The following is a 17,461-nucleotide window of genomic DNA, read 5'->3' as shown; positions in this document are numbered from 1 at the left end:
GCAGTCCTGCCACCTCTGTGTCTGTCCTTAGCTCTAGCCAGTGCCTTCCCTCTGCTGAAGTCAAGAGTCCACACCAGAGATGTTACAGAAAAGTCTTTATAAAGGGAAGCACTAGTTAAACATCCCAGCGAAACCTGATGTGTGTTCCGCTTTTTCATTCCGTTTTCTTTGCTCAGAAACGCTCTTCATGGGGTGCCTGGGTGGCTCAGCCGGTTAAGCGTCTGCCTTCAGCTCAGGTCATGATCCCAGGGTCCTGGGATCAAGCCCCGCATCGGGCTCCTTGCTCGGTGGGGAGCCTGCTTCTCCCTCTCCCACTCTCCCTGCTTGTGCTCTCTCTCTCTGTCAAATAAATAAATAACATCTTTAAAAAAAAACAAAAAAACAAAAAAAAACGCTCTTCATTTATGGTGTGGTGTTAGGCTGGTGGATGATTTAGCAGGGCTCCTTTGATGCTTTGGGTCCATGTGCCAGAGCGAATGGATGGACTTTCGAAGTCATTATAGCAGCTTCGTCTCCCTCCAAACCACCCCCGTAGGAATCCAGTCAGTGTCACTGAGCCCTGCTCTGTCCCTGTGTGTGGCTGATGCCGTGACCATTATTTTTCTCTTGTCATGTGCTGGGCAGCTCAGAATGAGCACAATGGACACACGTAGCTGGAGCTGACAGCCCCTTCAGACTTTTAGCCTGGCCAGTGTTTGCTGTTTTTTTCTTTTCTTCTTTTTTAAAAAAAATCTGAATAAATAACACTTTTAAATTTTTAATGCTAAGGGCTTTTCACATATTAATCCATTTAATCCTTATAACGTCTGCACTGCTATTACCCTGATTTTATAGGTGAGGAAACTGAGGCACAGAAAGGTTAAGTCTGCCTGCCTGGCTCACACAGTCGGGTGTGGGGGAGATGTGATGGGGCGCAGGCATGCTGTTCTCATGTCTGTGCTCCGAACCCCTGCTCGGTGCCTGTCCCCGGGAGTAAACAGCTGCTGGATATAATGGGGTAGTGCTTTATGAATGTCTTGCTCACTTTGGGTTGGCCACATGTGGCTGACGGCTACTCTGTGTGAGAGGGTGGCATGGGGTCTGCTCAGTATCAGTATTTACTGAGACCCCGCATGGTCTAAACCTATCTTCTGGGAGCCTAAGAGTAGCGCTGAGATTCGTGGACAGAGGGATGGAACATCCACCAGGCGCCTGAAGTCCACAGAGAAAGGCATTTGTAGTCAAGGAGTAAAGTATTTCATGAGTTCTAGAGAAGGCAGGGGTGAAATGCCCAGAGGTCATTGGGTTTCCAGAGCAGTTTGAGGGAAGGAATAGCAGAACTTTCAAAAGATGAACCTGGGACTTCAGTAGTCCTGCATGACCTATGGGGAGTCTTGGAGGAAAGTGGGGCTGGTTGGGGTACGTGTGCCTGGGATGGGGTGGGGATGGTTGGGTACGTGCAGGAGAGAGGACTAAGGTGGACATTCAGAATAGCTTTTGGAGGAACAGTCTTTGAAGTGATAGTTCTTGTCTCAGAATTCATGGCAAGTGGTGCTTTTGTCTTGTCTTCCACGCTCTTTAAATTCTAAGCTCAGTTTAAAAGTTTGGAGTTCTGCGGGAACAATAAGGTGAGGGGGACCTAGAGGAAGGACAGACGTAGAAACTTTGGGTGTTGAAATTCTCAAGCCACTCTAATGAATCCCTCCTGGTTCACCATAGTGACTGGGCCTGTTCTGGTCACATCCCTGCTGGCTCCCTCTTGGCATGGAAAACCAGGTCCGGATCCACAAATCACCAGCCCTGCGGTGGCTCACCTTGGCCTCTCCCTCAGCAAACCCCCCGCCTTTGGCCTGGCAGAGCATCGGCACTCTGCAAATCCCTGTTGGTTGATTGGTTTTGGTAGTGTTTTTTGACTGAAGCACAAGAGTTCCCTTTAAGAGAACAACCTTATGCTCAGCTTCAAGGCAGGGTCCCCGCTGAGGTGCCCATGGGTCAGCCTCAGCAATTAGCTTTGTCTCATGCTGGCCCCTGAGTCAGGAGGCCAGCATGACCCTTTGTCTCTGGGAGTCCAGATTTCCTAATGTAGGGCTCTTTCTAATACAGAAAGCAAGGTTGAGTAAATATGTGAGCTCATGCTTTGTTGCCATGAAGGGTATCGCTGTGTGGATTCACTCATGGAAAAGTAAGTGCTTCTGGACCCTGAGCTCGTAATGTCGTGATGCAGGCCTACATCTTTCTTTACAGAATATACTCGGGATTCTGTGTGTTTGTCCTCCCCCCCAGCCCCTTCAACACTCAAACGCTTTTCCAGACCTGGGAGGAATTTTCCCTTCCAGACGGATTTGTAAGGAGAGCTATAAGAGCGTATTTTACTGCTCCCGTGTGATGACCTAAAATGGCATTCCACGTCTTTAGCACTTGGACCTCGAAAAAAGAAAAGGAAAATCTGCAGGTGCTGTTCCCTCCTCGGGGGAAGGTTAGTGTGATCTTGCACATCAGCAGACACTGAAGAGATGACACACGCACACCGAGTCCAAAGCTAACAACACAACAGTGTTTACCTTGAGCTTGGGCAGGAAATCATTATTCAATCTGGTTTGTTTTATCAGGCAATTCCAGGGCCACACAGACGGGGCCAGCTGTATTGACATTTCTAACGACGGCACCAAGCTCTGGACGGGCGGCCTGGACAACACGGTCAGGTCCTGGGACCTGCGCGAGGGGCGGCAGCTGCAGCAGCACGACTTTACCTCCCAGGTGACGGGCTCCCCGCTCCCTGCCCCCGGCAATCTCTGACGTGGTCTGCGTGTGGCATCCTTCTCCCTCCTTCACACCCCACCTTAGTAAGAACAAGCAGATAGACCAGCCTTGACTATGAGACGCTGATTTAAAACAAACAAAAACAACCCCCACAGACAGACAGACAGACAGTGTCCCTGAAATGCTTAGAGTGGTTTCTAAAACCCTATCGGTGAAGACCTGTTAGTTTTATTTATGTATGAGTTCATTGAAGGAACTTATTCAGTGAAGAGCCTACAGTTTGACCTGTTGGAACATATTCCCACCATCCAACGTGGGGTGAGAGATGATTATTTGATTCACATATAAAGAGAGCTTGAAAAATAGGCAGGGTTATCACGAGGAGTCGAGAAAAAAATCACAACAGCTCTGAAAGTTAATTCATTTCCCTTGCATTAGGGGGCTTAAAAAAATGCAGTGCTGTCTCCGTGGATGCCCATTTTATTATTCATCCCTGGGAAAATGGACTCGTGGCTGACTAGATTGATGGAGGTTTGAAATGATATGAAATGGCAACTTTGTGGATTGTGGAGATGAGTTAGATGTCGAGTGTCTGAACCTAGACTTGTTTTGGGGAAAGATGGTGCCATTTTAAGTGTCTTCTGTGGGTGGAATTGTTCTTTTGCATACAGCTATGCATATTACTCAATTTCATGTCCTGTTAATCTTTTGTGGAGTTTCTTAGAGTCTTCCTCATTCCAGCCCTTTTCCCAGTATAAGCTAGGGTACTGTTTTTGGTCTGCCTTTTTTTTTAAAAAAACTTTTTATGGAAAATTTCAAATATACATGGGTGCAGAGAATGCCCTAGCATATATGGAAGTACAGAGAAGTGTCCAGTAAACCCACTTGCCCATCACTGAGCTTTACAGTTGCGAACCCATGACCTGTCTCCTGTATCATCCCTGCCCCCAAACACTGGATCGTTTTAAAGTAAATTGTATCATTTCATCCACAAGCATCCCAGTTAAGTATCTGCAAAAGACAAGGACCACATTAGAACATACTTACACACAGATGTCATTATTATTAAGAATAATTTCTTGGGGGCACAGTTGGTAGAGCATGCGGCTCTTGATTCCGGGGTCATGAATTCAAGCCCCACATTGCGGGTAGAGATGACTTAAATATGTAAAATTAAAAAAAAAATAACTTCATCACATGTGATGTACGTATTCCAAGCTTTCTGATTGTTTTCATAAAGATGTTTAACCCTTGGCTGGTCTGCGTTGGGTCTCTTGTCCTGTGGACTACACTGCAGTCTGGGGTTTGCTGATTACATCCCCCTCTCCTTGCTGTTTTACCCCCATTTCTGGTTGCCATTTCACTTCTCGGTTTATTGGGCAAAATCACTAGCGAGCCTGTTCTGCTTCCTACAGATCTTCTCCCTTGGATACTGCCCAACTGGGGAGTGGCTGGCCGTGGGCATGGAGAGTAGCAATGTGGAAGTTCTTCACGTAAATAAGCCTGACAAGTACCAGCTGCATCTCCACGAGAGCTGCGTGCTGTCCCTAAAATTTGCTTATTGTGGTGAGTTGAGCTGAAAGGAAACTGGAGGACGCCAATGGCCTCAATGGAAAATACTTCTTAAAAAAAACAGTAGAGATCATGTCTGGAAAAAATGTTCTCTGAGCAACTGGATGCAATAATTCTATTGTCTTAATATGTTCCTCAGAGCATAGTGATGTCCGTTTCAGCCTGTTTTCCTAATGTGGGAAAAGTCAGCAGGGGATGTAGTTGCCTAATACAAGGTTTTGACACAGATTTTTTTTTTTTTTTTTCTTAAGCGGGGAAGTCTGGGGCAGAGGTGGAGGGCAATTAGTTACCACTCTGAAAGGGGGCAGGATTTATAGAAGCCTGGGGCAGCCACGTTGGAAGTTCTTACAGGCTGAGCAGCATAGGGAACTAGGATCAGAGAAGGGCACACTCAGCTTGCCCCGCACTGTTACATACTCTGCGGTGAAGATGAAGAGGGAAGAAGTTCACGTGGGGTCAAATACTTGTTCTCGAGATGGGTGGAGGGATGAGTAGCTGTTAGTCACTGAGCCCATTCTATCTGGCATTTTACTTAAGTTCATCATTTAATCCTCCCCAGTCCCAATTTCGTCATGAGGAAATGGACTAAAAGGACAGCAGCTTTATCGAGTCAGTATTTGAGGACCCACTGTGTGCTGGGTGTGATGCTGTCCCAAGTGTATCCGGTGGCTCGTGGGGCTGACACGGTCCCTGCTGCTGCTGAGACAAAACCCAAGACCATAGATGGCTCACAGTGGAGCCCTGATTTAAAGCCTGCTCTCTCTCCTCCCGTCCTAGGCCAAGCCCTTGGACATGATAGTTCATGATTAGAAATGCTCTGAGTTTGTTGAAGTCCAGGTTGCTAATAGTATAGGAGGAATTTTAATCGTGTTCACCTCCGTGTTCCTTTGCTAACTCTAGGTAAGTGGTTTGTAAGTACTGGCAAAGACAACCTCCTCAATGCTTGGCGGACCCCCTACGGAGCTAGTATATTCCAGGTAAGTAAGTCAGTGCTCCTTACCCAGAATGACCGTTTGATCAGGGCGTTCTCCATGACTCCGGCAGTGAAGGCACCTCGGGGAGGCTCAGGGCCCCTGAGCAGCTCTGTTCACATTAAACCTGCTCCCACTGTTTTCTCTTCCAGTCCAAAGAGTCCTCGTCCGTGCTGAGCTGTGACATCTCTGTGGATGATAAGTACATAGTCACTGGCTCAGGGGACAAGAAGGCTACAGTCTACGAAGTCATCTACTGAAAACATGATGTGGTTTAACTTTTAGAGTTGAATCGGGCCAAAATGTTTTGAATTTGTAGAAATAGAAAAGTTGTAACTTTAAAAGGAGAAAAAAAAAAAAAAAACACGAAAACCTGTTTCCAAACCTTGACACAAAACTACTTTGAGTCTACAAAGAGGAGGCGACGAATCCATCAGCTGAAGGTCACCCATCTACCTAGACCAAACGGAGCACCAAGGCAGAGTGGACAGAGGGGCCAAGGGGAGTAGGCAGAGCCTCTTCTTTCCTATCTGTGTGATCTGCCGAGATTACCTTCCTGTTCCTTGCAGTTCTCCTCACCTTCTGTGCTTGGTAGAGCAGTGGTGTCTCCAATGAACTTGTTTCCTGGTTTTGCATCTTGTGAAATGTTTTTTTGTATTTTTGTTGAAGGTTAAACATTTGTATAAATTGTAAATATATTTGGTTTATTACAGTAAAGGCTTTAGTACCAATAAGTGGTTTTCCTTTTCCTTCTTTGTTGTTTTTAATCAAAGCTTTGGGATCACTCATGTGTGTTTTAGAAGCAAAGTCCACACATGTGCAGAGGAAGTTTAAGCATGCACTTTTGAATTTGCAAATAGATTCAGTCGTGGGCTCGCACTGCACTAGCACCTAATCAACACTTCTGAGTTACTGGGAACTCAGGACCAGAAATAGTCAGTACTTGAAGGTTTACTCATGACACTTTTATTTGGGAAGCTAAAATAACTTCATCAAGATTCGTGTTTTTTTAAAAATACTCTTGTGATTGGAGGTCACAAATTAAAGCTCTGCTTTTTCTTGGTGATTCCCTGGGAGACAGAATATCCTCTTCTCTGGGAGAGTCCAGCATCTTCAGATCTTTTATTGTCTCCCTTGGCAAGCTTCACCTCTCAAGACATGTGGGTGACTTGTGTTCAGTGTTAAGATTGATGATGTTCACAAAGCTGTGGAATTCATTAACCTGTAAAGGAAAGGTGGGATGCCAACTGGTTTTGTCTCGGTAATACTTACTTAATCTATTATATGGGTTGACCTGAGCCAGTCACACCCAGCACTGAGCCCCATTTTTCTCATTAAGGCTTTCCCTGCAGCTTCTAGCCATTGCAATCTCTCATTAGTCTGGTCTTCCTCTTGGTGGACAAGCTTTTATTAATTTGATTAGATGAAACCTGTAACCCTGGGCTTTTAATAAGTTGACGATGCATGTTTCCGCCCGAGAAGGCTATATGGCTCATATCTTCGTATACCTATTATTTACTGTTATACTTTAGAGAAGAATGGTTAATATTTTTAAACCACGTTTCCTGGCTATTTAAAAATAGCACCTAAGGAAGTTTTAGTGTTCTTGTTTTCTTAGGATCCAGCAAGTTGTTGGCAGTTTGTCTTAATATTTTTCATTTGTTATCCAGACCTTCTTGTTTTTATACATTTAACATTATTTTGTTTGCTTTTTGCCAAAATAATATTTGTTTATGCAGAGAGTTTGTTAAATATTTTCTCTTCTCATTAAGTGAATGGCAGAGCCCTAATTACTAAGGCTGATTTCTCTCTCATCACTTCCTTGTATAATGAAGTACGTTTCTATACTACAGACTCTGATGGCTTATTAATATAGTATTTTCTGTTGTCTCTCCTTTCCTGCCTGCCTCCCTTATCTTCTGTAATAGGAGGGGAGAAGTTACGTTGCTACAACAGAGACCCACCAGTACAGTGGCTTAGAGACCACAGGGGTTTGTGTCTCCCCTGGAGACCCAGAGCAGCAGTGCAGCTCTGTGTTTTCATGCTTGCTTCCCTTGCCCCCACTTCTAGCCAGCAGTGGGGAAAGTGAAAGTCCAAGGAAACGGATATCTTTGCAAGCAGGTGACTGAAGAATCTGGTCATTATTTCTGTTGGCTGGGACTTAGTCACGTGGGGGGCTGGGAAGTGGGGTCTCTTGCTTGCTGTGCAGCTGTGTACCTGCCCATCAAGAAGAGGGGGAGCGTATTCGAAAGGACTCTGGGTTAAAGAAATAGTCCTGTTTTCTGTTGGTGCATTTTTTCCTTCCATGCTTTCTTGTTTCCCACGCTTCTGATATTCTTTCTCTAGTGAGATTTTCTGAGGGTCTAGCCCTTACAGCTCATCGACTGTCTTGAATCTGATGAAACCACTTCCATTTGCTAGTGAGGTACTGGAAGAGGCATTCGACGGCTGGTCCTACTCCTCTGCTCAGGGTGTTGGGAATCTTGGGGAACTGCTGAGACAATGGCTTCCCTACGCGTAAAATGGGAATGATACAGTAGTCATGCCTGCTTCTCTGAGCCTTGGGGATCAGGAGCAGGTACGTGATGCAGGACTGAGTGGCAACTGTCTCACAACTGGGGGATATGAGTGGGAAAGCGATTTCTTTCTAAACTGTGAAATTAGGAGTCACACTCCTGTCCCCAAGGAGCCTGGAATCATGGGGTTGTTGAAACCCTGGTAAGCCAAACATTGGTATACCCCGTGCCTTGAATATGGATTATAAATTCAGGTTCAACTAGAAGTTGATCGCCTGTATGTGCCAAGAGCCGTGCTAGGCAATTTCACCTATAAAAATGTTAGGAGATGATTGTCATTATCCCTAGATGTATTTAATATTTTTGTTTGTTTGTTTTGTTTTGTGTTGGTTTGTGTTTTTTTTTGTTTTTTTTTTTGGTCACTCGCAGTCTTTGCACCTTGAATGTGGGTTTCTGCCATGTAACTCTTCCATGGAATTGAAATTTGCTGGGTAAAAATTGAAATCCTAGTGAGATTAGGTTTGGAATGCCTTTCGTTAGTTAACTAGATGTTTCTAGCACTTAAAATGAGGACAAAATATTTCATCAATATGATGATTAACTTTTTTTTTTTTAAGTTTGTGCTATTTGCCAGGTGGTAGGGAACTGTTTGACATAAATTATAATCTTCACAGTGGTGGAGAGATGGGATTTTTGATGGCCTAATTTTTTTTTTTTTTTTTTAATTTCATGACCGGTAAGTAGCATCTGGTTTTAAAGCCATAGAGCGTTCATACAGGAATTTTAAAAAATGGCATTTGTGCTAATGGCACACAGAGGTTGTGACTTTCCGAAATGAGTTTTCCAACAAATCGGAGAGATCAAATTCTTAACTTCGGCATGCTGCTTCATGCCATCAGGAGACTGCTGCCTCTGTCATCAGCTTGAAATTGAGTGATGACATTTCAAGCCCTCCACTCTGCTCTAGATCCATGGATTTTTTTCTTCTCGGATATCTTCTCTTCCCTCTTTGCTCAGCAATGAAGTTGTCAGATCACCACAGTTTCGGGCTCCCCTGAGCAAGATGAAGCTTGGGTAAGGGTTATTTTCTGCCCTGGGGAATTTACTCTCCAGGCAACCAAAGCTTTGGCTTCATATTTTGTCCTGGCACTTAAACAGTTAAATGCTTGTTAGTTGGGTTCACGTTTCTAGAAAAGTGGTTTTCAAACTTGAAACTGCATCAGAATCACCAGGAGGAACAGATTCAGATTTCTGGGTCTCCATCTCCGAGTTTTTGAGTCAGTAGATCAGGACCTGAGAATTTGTATTTCTCCGAGTTCCCAGCTGATCTTGAGGCTCCTGGACTGGAGACGACACTTTGAGAATTGCTAATCTAGAGCAATAATCTTTACAGTGAACTATCGGTGTGTTCAAAAACTATTAGAGTATATTCATATTCTCTTAAGACTGGAACTCTCCCATCTTTTAAGCTTTGTGGGTAAGGATTAGAACTAAAAGGACAATAAAACACAAGACATACTGTTTTGAAGTGGCTGTTCTTGCATTAGTCTTTGCTCTCAAAATGAACTTTTGAAGCTGAATATTATAATACAACTAAACGCAAATTGAGTACTTTAAAAAGTTGCTCTTTGCATTTAGTCATAATTTAATCTGAGTTATATGAGCCTTCTATCAGGGTTGGAAAACCTACCGTAAGGACCTAATGTAGTGGAAGCCTTGAGAATGCTTAATTGGAGTGGTGATGCATAATTAAAAGTTAGAAATTGTTCTTTGAAAATTGGAATACTTACTGTGTGTAAAACAATAAGCTGCTGACTTTATAGAGTGTTTTTATTCTTCAGATTATCATATTAGATTCAGTCAGCCCACCAGCATTTACTGAAGATGTGACCTCAAGCCCTTGGCGAGGTGGCCACCAGGCTGGTGACTAAGGTGAAATTATTCCAGGGAGAGGGGTTTGGGGAAGAATCTGCTGATGGTGACAGAGGGGGATATGGGTGAGGCGCTGCCCTAAGGAAACCCAATAGTAAAGGATTGACAGGCAGCTCTCAACAGTCTGGGATGTAAATTACTCATTTGGCATTAGCTGTCGAGGACAACCCATTGTGCCATTCCAGCAAGTGTTTGGAAGAACTGTTGTATGCCGGACAATGGGCCAAGGGCTTCCAGATGTTCCCGCATGATAATTTTTTTTTTATTCATAGAAGTATCATATACCTCTGATTTCAATTTGGAAAATATAGTAAGGTATGAGGAAGAAAATAAACCCCATAATGGTGCCTCTTAGAAACAATATTTTCATACCAAATATGTTCAGTGTAATACAGATGATTAATAGGAATGAACATCTGTTGAGTATTTCCCAAATACCAAATAACTCAAGGACATTTGAGCACTTTGTATTATCTCACTTAATCTTCAAAAAGCCCAATGAGGTAGTTACTGGGTTCATGCTCATTTAACAGATAAGGAAACAGGCATAGAGAGGCAGTAACTAGCTGGAGATCACACAGCTAATTGTTGGTTGGAGTCAGATTTGAACCCAGGTGGTCAGACTCCAAAGCCTATTGTCTTAATTCTGTTCTACCGCCTTGTCCATGTGGTTTTATAATGTGTTTCTCACTTTCTTTTTCTTTACTTGTTTTCAGCTTCAGGTGTAATTGACAAAAAGAACTGTTAGATGTTTAAAGTGTACAATATAATGATTTGATAGAAGTATGTATTATGAAAGGATTCCCCCCATCAAGCTAATTAACGTATCCATCACCTCAAATGTTTATTTTGGGGGGAGTAGTGAGAACACTTAAGTTCTGTCTCAGCAAATTTCAGTTATACACCACAGTGTTGTTACCCTCAGACCTTGTTCATCTTAAAACAGAAAGTTTGTACCCTTTTACCAACCTCTCTCTATTTCCCCGACTTCCCAGCCCCTGGCAATCACCATTCTACTGTTTCTAGTTCAACCTTCTTTTTTTAAATTGCACATATAGGTGATACCATGCAGTATTTGTCTTTCTCTGACTTATTTCACTTAGCATAGTGACCTCTAGGTTCATCCGTGTTGTTGCAAGTGGCAGCATTTCCTTCTTTTTAAAGGCTCAATAGTCATTTGTGTGTGTGCGTGAGTGCGTGCACGTGCGTACGTGTGTGTGTATGTGTGTGTCACACATTTCCTTTATCCATTCATCCACTGATGGACCCGTAGGTTGTTTCTTTCCTTTGGCTGTTGTGAACAGTGCTGCATTGATCATGAGAGGGCAGATATCTCTGAGATTGTCATTTCATTTCCTTTGAATATAAACCCAGAATTGGGATGGCTGGATCACATGATAGTTGTATTTAAAATTTTTTGAGGAACCTCCATACCGTTTTCCATAGTGGCTGCACCAGTGAGCATTCCTACCAATAATGCACCAAGGCTTCCCACTCCACATACTTGCTAGCATTTGTCTTTTTTATAATAGATATCCTCTAACAGGTGTAAGGTGATACCACCTTGTGTTTTGATTTCTGTTTCTCTTAATAGTGATGCTAAGCACATTTTCATGTATCTGTTGACCATTTGTATGTCTTCTTTGGAAAAACATCTATTTATGTCCTTTGCCCATTTTTTAATTGGGTTATTTGGAGGGTTTTTTTTTGCAAGTCAGTTGACTTTATTTTTCTTTATTAAAATTTATTCACAAACAACTCACAATGTTATATTTACTATAATTTGCTCATTTCTCATTTGTTAGGTATGTAGGCTATTTCAAACATTGAGATATTGTTATAATCCTTGTAAAGAAAATGTTCATATATAATTCTCTCTCCTTATTTCTGTTCCTTTCCTTAGAATTAATCCCGAGAAATGGAATTACTGCATCAAAAGATAAAATGTTATTTCAGATCTTTGATATACACTGCCAAATGGCTTTCTAGAAATCCTAGGCCTATTTATACTACTCTCAGCAGGGCATGGTCATGCTAGCTTGCCTCAGGTCCACCACATTTTTCTTACTCTAAAAAAATATTTGCTAGTGAGAGGCAATAAGCAATACCTCATTTTCCCATTTAGTTTTGCTCGAGCTTAGATTCATTCTTCGAAAGGATCCTGACGAGGTCAGCTCATTGACCATCCGATCCCCATACTTAAGATATCTGTCCCATTAGCATATCTAGGAAACCCTTTGTAGAGCCTTGATAACTTCTTTTAGACACCTAAAGTGGATGTCTAATTTTCTCAGGATAGGTTTCTGTTACATAAACTTGTATGTTCTATTTTCAACATTAAGAAAGCGTGTTCATTATTTTCCACTGTTATCCTTTGCTTGCTTCGAAGAGGTTGTTTCCTAACCCCAATGATGGTAAACCTTAATAGTGAGTTAAAAGTAGGGAACTATAACCTACCTCTACATTGTTTTTGTTGTTTAAAACCAAAGGTTCTTTTGTAGTTGAGCAGGTGTGATGCCCTACTTGTAATGAGAATGTGAACCAGAAATAGCCCACTGGGCACTGTGATGTGTTGGAAGGACACCAAGTTTGGAATCAGGCACAGATCCCAGGTGTGATATGGATTTATCATTTGGGTATGGCCTTGGGCAACTTCCTTAGCCCCTCTCAGGACTTTTCTCCAACTACAAAATTGAAATAAAAATACCTACCTTGGGCGCCTGGGTGGCTCAGTTGGTTAAGCGACTGCCTTCGGATCAGGTCATGATCCTGGAGTCCCTGGATCGAGTCCCGCATTGGGCTCCCTGCTTGGCGGGGAGCCTGCTTCTCCCTCTGACCCTCCCGCCTCTCATGTGCTCTCTCTCATTCTCTCTCTCACAAATAAATAAATAAAATCTTTAAAATAAATAAATAAATAAATAAATAAAATAAAAATAAAAATACCTACCTTACAGGGTTGTTGAAGGGATTAAACAAGATGCCATTTTCTGGTAATATAACAATTTTAACAAATTTGAGAATTTCTAAACAATTTTAAAGAATTTCCATCTTTTTATTTTTTTCAGACTTTGTTTTGAGAATTTAACACCGCACTGGTCATACTTCTCTTTTCTTTGCTATTTGAGGTCCCATTTAGCTGACCATTGACCTCATCAGCTGCCTTTCAATTGTGAATGCCTTGGTCTCAGGGCAGACTTTAACAAAAGCTGTCCCATTAGTAACTGAACAGTCACTGGGAACTCCAGTTCAGTTGGTTCAAGCCTATCTGTGTGTCTTGTGAAGTCAAGCCTCTGTGTCCAGGACCCTCTGCACTTTCATCTTTCCCTAGAAATGACCATACTCAAATGTCACCTTCTGAAAAGACAATATGTAAAGAAACTTGGAATTGCTTTGCAGCCTGTTCACGTCCTGGCGCCGTCAGCTGACAGCGGGTATCTGTTCCCTCCGCGCTCTGGAGAAACGCTGGCTGTGCCAGTGAGTGCGCTTTAACTTAATAGGTTAGATCGGGAGGGTTCCCTTCATTTCTTAGAACACTAATCATTCGGACTATCCTCTCCAAGAGGAAAATACGTGTTTCGGTATCCTTTAGAGTCCAGGTGGTGTGTAGCTCTTGCCATTTTAAAGGCTATATTATGCATTTCACCCAAAAGGAATGAGCTATAAGGCTTGCACAATTTCTACCTAGTCCATTAATTGTTAGGGTGTCAGCAATGTTTTTAAAAAGATTTATATGAGAGAGAGAGAGCACAAGTGGGAGGAGCAGGGAGAGGGAGAGAAAATCTCAAGCAGACTCTGCTAAGTGCAGAGCCCGAAGCGGGGCTCAATCTCAGGACCCTGAGATCACGACCTGAGCCGAAACCAAGAGTCGGACGCTTAAATGACTGCACCACCCAGGTGCCCCAAGGTGTCAGCAATTTTTGATGCACGTGGCCATTGCCCTTGCTGTGAACAGGGCATGCTATTATTTCTCTATTTCTCTATTCTCCTCACTCTGTGTCTAGTTAGTGAAGTAACCAGTGTAACAACCCAGCTTTACTGTATGCTCTGCAATAAGCAACAGCCAATGTGCAAAGCCACTTGCAAAAGTGAGGCGGGAAGGGTCCATATGTATATATGATATATACATATGTATATGTATGATATATGTGTATATATATGTGTATATATGATATATATGTATGTATATGATATATATATATCATTGAAGGAAGGGGCTACAAAGCATTAAAAAACCTCAAAACCTCTCCATCCTAATATTTCTATTTTTGATGTATTTCCCATGCATTCATTCGTATGTGAGCACAGCACACATTCCATTTTGCATTCTGCTCTTCTTATTAAGCTATCTCGAGTCCTTTCCTTCCCCATATTTCTGGGTAGTCTTCAGCTCTTTTTATTGGCTCCATCAAATGACACAGCGCTATTTATTAGACTACTTCTACAACGTTGCCTATCACATTTTAACTCTAATAGCTACTGCTGCATTAAACATCTTCACATATAGAACTGCTTTCTTCCTCCTTTGAAGTATTTCCTTGGAATAATCTCAGGAATAGGATTGCTAGATCATAGGGTGTGAATGTATTATAAACCTATATTTCATTTCTGTAGTTGGCTTTCTTGTTTGCACAAAAGTAAAATTTATTAACCTCCACCCACCACAAGCATCTCAATCAAGGGTTTTATTTTTATCAAACTTATTTTATTGGGTATAACATTTCATGGGAATGTTTTAAATGGCAAAATTAAAGAAAGGAACACGCTGTTTCCCTTTCCATAATACAAACCATCGGCACTCAAATAAGGTCTGTGTGCTGAAACCTGTGCCCTTCTGGTTTTCTTTCTGAAATTGTATGAAGTGACCATATCCTACTTGTGCATAAAAGACAGTTGATGAGAAAGACAAAGCTCTTGTTCTTTGGGTGAGTGATTCATTGGTTGATTGCCTAGAGTTTTCCACTTGGGAGCAAATTCCTTCTGTGGTTTCCAGAGCTTGAAGAGACATTAGTTTGCTTTTCAATTTACATGGCCATTCTACTGAATCCACTGCACAGCACTCTGCAATTGTAATAGCCCTGATACATAACTTCACATTTGGAATGTAAAGTGCAACCATTCTTAATAGTTTAGTTTAATGGCCACTCTTTCCTTTCCCCTATGGTTTCCTGTGTATTATTATTATTTTTTTAAGCAGACCAATCATTTTAGTGCTACCACATTCTCCACTGAACATACACCCCTCTGCGGTGAAAATCCTTTTAAGAACAACTTACAGTCCCTTGGAAAGCAGACCACTTAGGATGAGAAAACATTGATCTATGGGAAGAGATGACCCAATGAGTCCTTGTCTGGAATTTTCCTTTTCCATTTTGTCCCCTTTAAGAAAAGCGAGCATGATGTGTATGAAAATGCATGAGCAGGCTGTCTGAGAGGAGTTGTGTGGACCAGTGGGGTTTAGGTAGTTACCTCGTGTGATGGCAATTTTTAAAATTGGTGGCAGACTACCACCTGGGTATTTGTTTTACCTGAATGACTAGATCCCGAATTAAAGAAAACCTTGCATTTTTTTTTTTTTTTTTAACCTTAGGAAGTTTCAGGTGACTTCCAATTCCTTTTCTTCCTTATACCCCCTTAGCTGATCCCAGGAATCATAGCCTTGTTGGCTCTCCCCTTCAGTGCTGTCTTCTGAGATCAGCAAAGAAAGAGTTCCTGCTCTCAGCTCTTAGGGGGGTGGCATCCATGATTCTGTTACCAGGGAAACCAGTTTCAGATGGGTGCAAAGAAGGCAAAAGGTTCAAACATCTTATTTGAAATAATGAAATAAGAATGCAACCTATAACTCCCCCTCTCCCCACCTATCTAATGTCAATTTCCATGGCAACAAGATCAGAAAGGCCGCTGACAGCCAGCCACTGACAGTAAACTCACGTGTCTGCCTAGGTGGCAGGCATCCTTTTGATAACCGCAAATGCCAGTTTGTTCGATCCCATGACATATCATTGGGCTGGAAAGACTCTGATTTGAAGAGTGAATAAAATAGAATCTACCTAGCCAAGATGTCTGTCCTAACTCCTATCAAACAAATAATTCAGGAATATGGTTCAGGTGATTACTCTTGCTTTCCATGATAGCCACTTTGTCAAAGTGCAAACCTCCTTGTCTACCATGTTTGTCTTTCTGATTTCTGGACTAATACTTCACAGTATGATGACCACCTCCTCTGGGCTGTAATTTGTTATATCAGATATTTTGACACTGAAATATGTGTACTTTCTGAATTTTCAGTATACAGAATGTAAATGTTAGTTGATTTTAATCTCTGCAGTAGTGCCTAAATATTTGGTCACATCGTCTTACTAATTTATATCCATTTTAGATGTTTTGCCTTCTAGAAGATGTGGACTCTTAGGATGAAATATTTGGAAATCTTTTTTTTTTTTTTTTAAGATTTTATTTATTTGACACACACACACACACACAGAGAGTGAATGAGCACAAGCAGGGGGAGCGGCGGGCAGAGGAAGAGAGAGAAGCAGGCTCCCCATGGATCAGGGAGCCCGATGTGGGGCTCGATCCCAGGACCCCGGGATCATGACCTGAGCCAAAGGCAGATGTTCAATTGACTGAGCCACCCAGGTGTCCCAAAATAGTTGGAAATCTTAATGTACATGTCTAAATAGTTAAAAAGCTCTGGGTGGTCCCTAACATGTGCAGAGCTGAATCCCCCACAGGTAAGCGATATACTGTTAAAAAATGCTTTGTCACGGCCATAATCCAACTGAACATTTCAACACAGGATGGCTATTTCTTTTTTCTTTTTTTTTAAGATTTTATTTATTCATTTGACAGAGAGAGACACAGCGAGAGAGGGAGCACAAGCAGGGGGAGTGGGAGAGGGAGAAGCAGGCCTCCCGCGGAGCAGGGAGCCCGATGCGGGGCTCGATCCCAGGACCCCGGGATCATGACCTGAGCCGAAGGCAGACGCTTAACGACTGAGCCCCCCAGGCGCCCCAGGATGGCTAATTCTTAGTATCATGGGCAAATTAGCGCAGAAGGAACTCTTCAAAAGGAACTGAGGGCTTCAAAAGGATTTCAACCCTTAGCATTGTGTAGAGATGCTGAATCACTTACATTATGAATTTTTTGCCTTTTCAGCTGCCTTTTGTTAAAATAAAAATACAATTCAGCATGCCATCTTCTCTGGGCTCCTCTACTAACATTAGGCTTAAATTATTCAGATTAAATGGACTAAGTTTTAAATCAATGGATTATTTGCACTTAGTAAATATCAATTGCTACCTGTTAGTGGTGGTATGAAATATATAAACTCTTAAATTTTTTAGCACATACCTGCCTGTCTGATAAAACACTTCTGTAGAGCAGTACTCACATATGACGAGCTCAGCCCTGAGTCCACGCTGCCCTCGTTAGCTACATTCCTCTTAGCATTCATAGCTGAGGGAAGCTTTCTCACTAGCCACAGCTCAACGCGTTTTCTGGGGGCGAGGTGTTGGAGAGTTAGTTGAGTTGGTTCAATGACTCACACAGAAGTGCTGACATGGATTTTGGTGCTGGCCTTTCTTCCCCCTCCTGGGGGGAGGGGGAGCAGAAAAACATTAAGATAAGACACCAGTTTTAGCTAATATTTCCACAAGCTAAAAAACATTAAACTTCCCACTTTCTCTGTTCCTCCTTCTCTTTCTTCACAGTGAAGTGGTCCAGGTGGACATC

The 17,461-nt window shown here is 42.4% G+C and overlaps 1 protein-coding gene across 8 annotated transcripts in view; it reads left to right on the top strand.

Moving 5' to 3' along the window:
- The window catches only part of TLE1 (TLE family member 1, transcriptional corepressor), an 88,018-nt gene extending 82,002 nt beyond the window's left edge, over window positions 1-6,016 (top strand). For 6 of the 8 annotated variants that reach the window (XM_036113967.2, XM_036113963.2, XM_036113961.2 and 3 more), the window contains 4 exons: window positions 2,589-2,736; window positions 4,155-4,305; window positions 5,212-5,288; window positions 5,435-6,016. In XM_036113967.2, coding sequence (XP_035969860.1) covers window positions 2,589-2,736; window positions 4,155-4,305; window positions 5,212-5,288; window positions 5,435-5,542 — 484 coding nt within the window. In that variant the 3' untranslated portion in view covers window positions 5,543-6,016. The remainder of the gene's footprint in view (window positions 1-2,588; window positions 2,737-4,154; window positions 4,306-5,211; window positions 5,289-5,434) is intronic. The other 2 variants (XM_036113964.2, XM_036113968.2) reach the window with 2 other exon arrangements.
- The last annotated feature ends 11,445 nt before the right edge of the window (window positions 6,017-17,461 follow it).

Source organism: Halichoerus grypus, chromosome 14, assembly GCF_964656455.1.
Source record: "Halichoerus grypus chromosome 14, mHalGry1.hap1.1, whole genome shotgun sequence".
Lineage (NCBI taxonomy): Eukaryota > Metazoa > Chordata > Mammalia > Carnivora > Phocidae > Halichoerus > Halichoerus grypus.
The sequence above is the reverse complement of the archived record's forward strand: the minus strand, read 5'-3'. Positions and strand labels throughout refer to the sequence as shown.